This window comes from Pyrus communis, chromosome 8, assembly GCF_041283825.1.
Source record: "Pyrus communis isolate YQ-2024b chromosome 8, ASM4128382v1, whole genome shotgun sequence".
Lineage (NCBI taxonomy): Eukaryota > Viridiplantae > Streptophyta > Magnoliopsida > Rosales > Rosaceae > Pyrus > Pyrus communis.
Window position 1 is genome coordinate 19620233 of NC_142572.1, and position 6488 is coordinate 19626720.

At 39.8% G+C, this 6488-nt stretch overlaps 1 protein-coding gene across 3 annotated transcripts; it reads right to left on the minus strand.

Moving 5' to 3' along the window:
• Positions 1 to 3912: 3912 nt before the first annotated feature.
• LOC137718758 (heat shock factor protein HSF30) lies at positions 3913 to 6084 on the minus strand. 3 transcript variants are annotated; one of them, XR_015965060.1, is made up of 3 exons: positions 5612 to 6082; positions 4404 to 5328; positions 3913 to 4303 (listed from the first exon to the last, which is right to left on the minus strand). XR_015965060.1 is itself a non-coding variant. In XM_068458296.2 (2 exons), exons 1-2 carry the CDS (start codon positions 5870 to 5872, stop codon positions 4489 to 4491), a joined length of 1101 nt encoding a protein of 366 aa, XP_068314397.2. In that variant the 5' UTR covers positions 5873 to 6084; the 3' UTR covers positions 3913 to 4488. The 3 variants fall into 3 exon arrangements, 1 of the variants encoding a protein (XP_068314397.2); XR_015965061.1 differs by having other exon boundaries at positions 3913 to 4130; positions 5612 to 6063; XM_068458296.2 differs by having other exon boundaries at positions 3913 to 5328; positions 5612 to 6084.
• Positions 6085 to 6488: the final 404 nt, after the last annotated feature.

Here is a 6488-nt window from a genome sequence, read left to right on the forward strand (position 1 = left end):
CAATGTGATTAAGAGTATTGTATTAGAGAAGGACCGTATTGCATTGTAGTTGTAACTGGATAGGTTCTCCAACCACTTCTACTTAGCTTGGGTAACCATGACATGCTGCTAGGCGTCACCCATGGTTTGTGGAAGCCCTAAAGATTAGCAAACACTAATTTTAAGGGAGAATTGAAATGTGGTTTCAATTCACAATCGATCGTTAAGAGTAACATCGCCCACTACCTCGCTAATTGAAACCTAATGGATCGTACACCGAGTAAGGATATAAGTGAAGAAATTATATGAAATGGATAAGCAATTAAATGGTTTAATTGAAGAATGGTCAAGATTAATTAAATAGTTAATTAATTATACGAAACGTTCGTATTGGGCGTTTAAGTTAGTTTTGGGCTTCGGGGCACAAAAACGTTTTGGTCCACAAGGCCCATTATGTTTAAGATGTATGACAACTAAAACAAAATGGGCAATTAAGCCCAATAACAAATGGAGGCCGGCCATATCAAGGGTAGTGGGAATTTTTGCTTAATTGCAAGTTTGCCACTAACCTAAAAGATGAAGTATAAAGTCATCTTTATAGCTTTGTTTCTACCTAGGGGTTTTCTAATGGAATTTGGGTGAAACCTATTCTCTCATTTTCTACATAGAGGCCGGCCACCTTAGGGGAAGAACATCTAGCAATCTTTCTTCCCTAAGTCATCCATTTCATCTTCACACAACATCTTTGGTGTGGAGACTTAGAGACACCAAACTTTTGGTGTTTTGGAGAACAAATCCTCAAATCCTCAAAGAAGAAAAAGGAGCACTAAAAGGGAGGAAATCACAAGGAAGATCCAAGGAGCAAGGAGGTGACTTGAAGGCCCTCCACTTGGGTGAATCCCTTGTGCAATCAAGGATGAGCTTCAAGGGTAAAGAATCTCTAAATTCTTATTCTCTTTAATATTGTTAAAGAGTCTTATGGTTCACCATATACTAGGCTTTGAAAGTCATGGGTTTTATGAATTGTTTTTGAATGCATGCCTACTTTAAAGTGTTATTAGTATGCCTATGTATTCAAATGTTCATGCATGTTCTTAGCTAGGACAAAATTTTTCCTTCAAATACGCATTTAGGGAAACTATCAATAAGTATAGGTATAAAGCAAACTGCCCACTCACATATACTTGTGAAGTTTCAACCATTCAAGCTAGGAAGCTGAAATCTCCAATAATAATTCCACCTAAGCACATAAAAGGGTACAATTAATAAAACTTTACTCAGACGATTGAATTTCTAAAAACGGACGTCATAAATCGATACAGGACTTCAAAAATAGCCTAGGAGGGGTCTCGGACGAAAACCCGAAAAGTCAAAGTCAACGGTCAAGGGTTGGACAGGGTTGGGTCGATCAAACGGGTCGGGTCAAACTGGTTTGGGTCAACTGGGTCAAACCGAGTTTGGGTTGGACCAGGTCAATAGGCTGGAGGCCCTAAGTTCTTGGGCTTGGGTTCTAAGGCCCAAAGGGTTTAGTGGGTTTGAAGCCCGTTAGGTTTAGGGTTTAAAACTCAGGTTTAGGGTTTAGTGGGCTTGAGGCCTGACCCAGGTCCTTGGGTTTAAAAAGCCACGGGTTAGGCTTGGCTTCTAGATGGATTAGGTTTAGGGCTTAAGTCTAATGGGCTTGGGTTTAATAGCCCAGCCAAGTATTGGACCAAGGGCTTGAGTCACCAACGGTTCGAAGGCCTAATCTGCTTGTGATCACCGAAGAAAGAGGTCGAAGCCTTCCATGCTCCAGTCAACGCCCAAGCGTCACCTTAGGCTCCAATCTAGGTATCAAAATAAAGGCGGAGGTGAGAAAAAGAAAGTGGTACATGTGGTTTGCCGTGGAACGACAGTAGCTGGCCAGATCTTAGATCGAGAGCCTCGACACTCGCTAAGATCATTTGTTGGGGCTTTTTGGGGTGCACCGAGACGAGGAATGGTGGAGGAAAGTTCGCGAAGGTGGTGATGATGCAGCGCTATCGCCGAGGTGTCACGGTGGGAGCATTTGGGTATGGGTATCACTGGGAAAGAGAGTCCAAGAGAGAGAGAGTTGAGAATTGCGAGAAATAGACGAGAGGAAGAGAGAGGGAAAGAGAGCTAAGAGTGTGAGATCCAGGGGAGAGAGTGTGTTAGTGATGAGGTAGGGTGGTGCCACGTAGCAACGCTAGAGTGGTCCACTTTGTAAAAATATCTCAAACGCAAGAAATTTACTAAAATGTCCCTATTGTTCCGTGTTCCGTAAAATCTTCGTTTTAGCTCCAAATTGAAATTTGCTTGCTCCTACGGGTTCGTATCGCCAAGTACTTCAAGAATACATCAAAAGAGTGAGTCCTACGTCTCCCTAACCGAATGTCAATGAAAGTCAAAATCCTTGCCTCAAGGGCATTTTTGTAAAACCACGTTTCTAACATTTATAAAATTGTAAATGTAGGGACGAGTTATCACATTAAGGTTTTTTTTTTTTTTTTTTTTTTTTTTTGGGGGGTTAAAACGATAAATTTTGTTAGATTAGATGTTAAATTAGTCACCGACGGAATTCGAACCCACCATCTGTTTTTTATCTTTTTTTCTTGTATTATTAAGAGTTAAGTTTATGTATCCTGATTAGGTGTACATTTTTTTTTCAATATCAATAAAATTCCTCAGGGAAATTTGAAAAAAATAACGAAATTTCGGACCCTAAATATAATTATAACCAAAAGGTGATATGAAAATACTAATACACCCTTAAAATAAAGTTTTCTGAACAAAAAAAAATTAAAACCAAAAAACAAAAGGCTCGGCTATCTTTTACCGCCATCTTTGTCCTTTCTAGACGATAATCCAAAACCACATAAACCTAACCCAAGCACAGCCAGCCATGGCGTGTAGCACGATCCCTCTCTCTTTTTCCTCTTCTTCCTCTTTTATACTCTCACACACAACTTTCGTTTAGTTTCGAACCCCCAAAATATTTTTGACCTCCTCCACATGAAGACAACTCTCAGTCTCAGTCTCAGTTAGCTTCCTCCTCTGCTTTCCAATTTCTGATTTTCAATTACGACGATGTAATCCTTGAGTTCGAGCACTTGCACCACCAAGCTTACAACAAGGCCTTCGCTCACTTCAGTGTCCGCTGCCCTTCCTTAACATCTTAACCCCTCAATTGGGACCTCCACCTCTAAGATCAGCTCCAGAACCAAATTGTTGGTGAAAAGCCGAAAATAAGATGTTCCCTACCTCTTTTTCTTTCATTTTCTCCAAAGGTTGAACTTTGGATTTTGTTTTCGTCTATGATTGAATTGGGGCTTTGGGTTGTTTAAGGAACTTCAAGGAGCACAGGTGGCTTCGAACTTATTGAATTCTACTTCGAATCTCCTGATTTTAATTGAATCTTGCTTTGTTTAATTTCCATGGATGACATTTTTTTTTTTTTTTTTTTGGTTTTTTTGAGAAAATTTTAGTTGAGGGGTGTATTAGTACTTTCATATCAACTCAACTTTTGGTTATAATTATCATAAATTTAAAAAGGTGGCTAGAATTCTATTTAGGGTCCAAAATTTGATTAGTTTTCCAAATTTCCCAATTCCTCTCGTATCATCGAGGTTTTCTAGAAGTATAAAAAAACAACAAAGAAACGGAGGTTTCTCCATATTAATTAGTGAGAGTTTTCTTTTGTTCAAAATCAGTGAGTGTCTTTCTTCCTTGTGAGGAATATTATTTCTACCAATGCATCCGAAAGGCCCCATGTCCAAACAATATAAACGTACAAGGATGTCGTTGTGTGGTAATGAAACTTGAAGTTCCAAGTTCCATCCTAAAACAACACATAAACCACTCGAATTACATAAAACGTGTATGATTTTACATATGAGATATAAATAAGGTAATCAGTGAAAACACACTTCATCATAATTTCATAAATACTAGTTCATATAGAAAAACAAAGCATTACATTAGACTAAACAACAAAATTAAAAGGAAACAAATTAACGCTAATCATCCATCAACAAAATTAAGTTGATAACTGCTAACTGCTATCTACACAGGCTACATCGATCTAAAGCTACATCAAATTAAAGCATAAGCTTCAAGGATCGAAACCCTTCACCAGTCTCCGATGACTCCTCCGCCTGCAATGCAGGAAAGAAGAAACAGAAAATCAAGACCATTGGATACAACGAAACACACATTCAAAAAGTACAAGCAGGAAGCAGCAATCATTAAAATTAAGCAAAATCATTCAAAGGATACAAAGAAACAGCAGCATTCGTGTTGGGCCCTCTGCAACATTCACCATTCCCTTCTGCACGTCACGGATCGTTGCATTATTTATCGCTTACAGCAAATCAACAAACATACATACCAATTAGTTAATGAAAAGCCAAGTTCTTGAATCAATATACCAACATATAGATATAGGAACGGAGTTGTAGGGGACAACTAGCACACGTTGCACTTCATCATCATCAGACACTTTTGTTATCGTCGTCACGGCTTGGGTTGGGTCTGATAACCCATTTCATCAAGAAGGTCTTGCAAGTCCTTACTCCAATCAGCCGGCTCTGCAACCAAATCATCCACCTCAACGTCGATTTCTGATTCGTCGCCCACCACGACAACTTCCTCCTCCGGGTTGCCACCAATGAGTTCATCACTCCACAGCTCCTCCCATATAGTCTCACTGACAGAATCCAAGTGGCCTCCAGTAGTACTTGTGGGTACTAAACTCGGATTAGGGTCCTTTATACCACTGCTCGATTTGTTGTCCAATGCAGCAGTTGAGAGAAAGTTCTCAATATCCGGCTCCATATTTGCCAACTCTCCCTGATCCTGGTTTGCCGAGTAGTCTTCGACATCGATTATAGGCGCTTCTTGCAGATTCTCAAGACTGGGACTAGCAGCCAGTCTGCGTTTTCGACCAATTTCAATACCGTGCAACTTTCTATTCTTAGCATTCTTCTCAACAAGGTGCTGGAGAAAAGATGGACTATTGAGTGCTTTGGCAAGGAAAGTGGTCATCTGCTGCTGTTTTTTCTCCGTGGCCAGCAACCGGCCTTCCATTACCATGACTTGCTCCCTTGAATTATGTTGCTGCTGCCTCAACTTCACAAGCTCCGTCATCAAGACGTTTCGGTCTCTTTTCAGTCTTTCAAGCTCGGTTTCTACTCCGTACTGCCCCAATTCAACACAATCTCCTCCTCCAGCTTCTTGTTGCATACTCTGTGAGACATGTCTCCTCCTCTTGATGGTCTTCAGCAAATGCCTCTGCCCTCCTAGAAACCCTTTGTTGGCGAATTCCCATCGGTCCGAATCAACCTTTTTGAAACCCTGCATGCATTCAGTTGATGAGCAAGCCTTGATATTTCCCGGATAAGGATGTAAAGTAATCCAACAAAGGAACAATTTGAGTAATTCTTACACTAAACCAAAAAAATTGTTAAGAAAATTAGCAGGCAGACAATTTTTTTAGAAAATATGAGATGGAATTTGAACAAATTTCCAACCATGCAGAGAACACTCATGAGAATCCACAGGCAAGTTGAACAAGTAATTGAATACGAAGAACCTATGAAGAACAATGCAAGAAAAATCAAGTTTCTAAAGTACTTACGTAAGTATTGAGCTGACGAATAAAGCTGGAGAAGTTACTGTGCTTGAAGTAGCGAGTAAGGAGAGTGGTGGAGAACTTGTGAGAGTCCCACACAACGAAGCTGTTGCGAGCTCTGGTCCAGGAAACAATGGCGTCCGTGGAAGGATCCTCCACCATTTCAAACGTCTTAGTGAGAAACGGCGGCGGACCCACCTCGTGCAGCCCCTCTACTGGTTGCGGCGGGAAGCTTGTCTCCTCCTCTTTCACCACCACTCCATCCATGGTTAACGGTTCCCACAAATTATTAGTAACCTCAGTACCAAAAGACAGGATTTTTACTTTTGGAAGAGGATTTTGAGAATTGGGTTTTCGGATTTGATGCGGTTTCTGGAATTTGGGTTGCCGAATTCGAGCTTTGTAGTGAAATTTGAGAGCTTTATGAGGGAAAGGGATCCTCTCCGAATCGCAAAATATTTTTGTGTGTACTTTCTTTGTGATGTGGAGGAGAGAGAACGAGTTATATTTAAGGCCGTGGAAAGGAACTTTCTAGAGAGAACTGGGGCCTGCTGTCTCGTTTCTCAAATTTGTAAGAACTTTCTTCTCCCACTTGTCAATATTATATTGTATTTAGCCTTAAATTATCACATAAATATGATAATTCATTCTTTTATTATTCGTATTAGTAGTTATTATCTTGTTTGCTTTATGAACTTTATAATTTAATAAAATTTGAAAGTATTATAATAATAAAGTGATCCAGCAAAGCAATTCTCAGTGGAAGATTATTTTATTAAGATCTAGAAAGATGCAAGACTTTATTAACAAATTTCATGCGGGGAAAAATCCGGATCTCTTTCATCAAAGCCATTAAGTTCACTTATTCAGACCTTTAAAATTT

Coding starts and splice junctions, on each gene's coding strand:
- LOC137718758 (XM_068458296.2), bottom strand. CDS start 5,872: ATGGATGGAGTGGTGGTGAAAGAGGAGGAGACAAGCTTCCCGCCGCAA. Junction 5,329..5,611: donor TTCGTCAGCTCAATACTTAC/GTAAGTACTTTA, acceptor GAATGCATGCAG/GGTTTCAAAAAGGTTGATTC.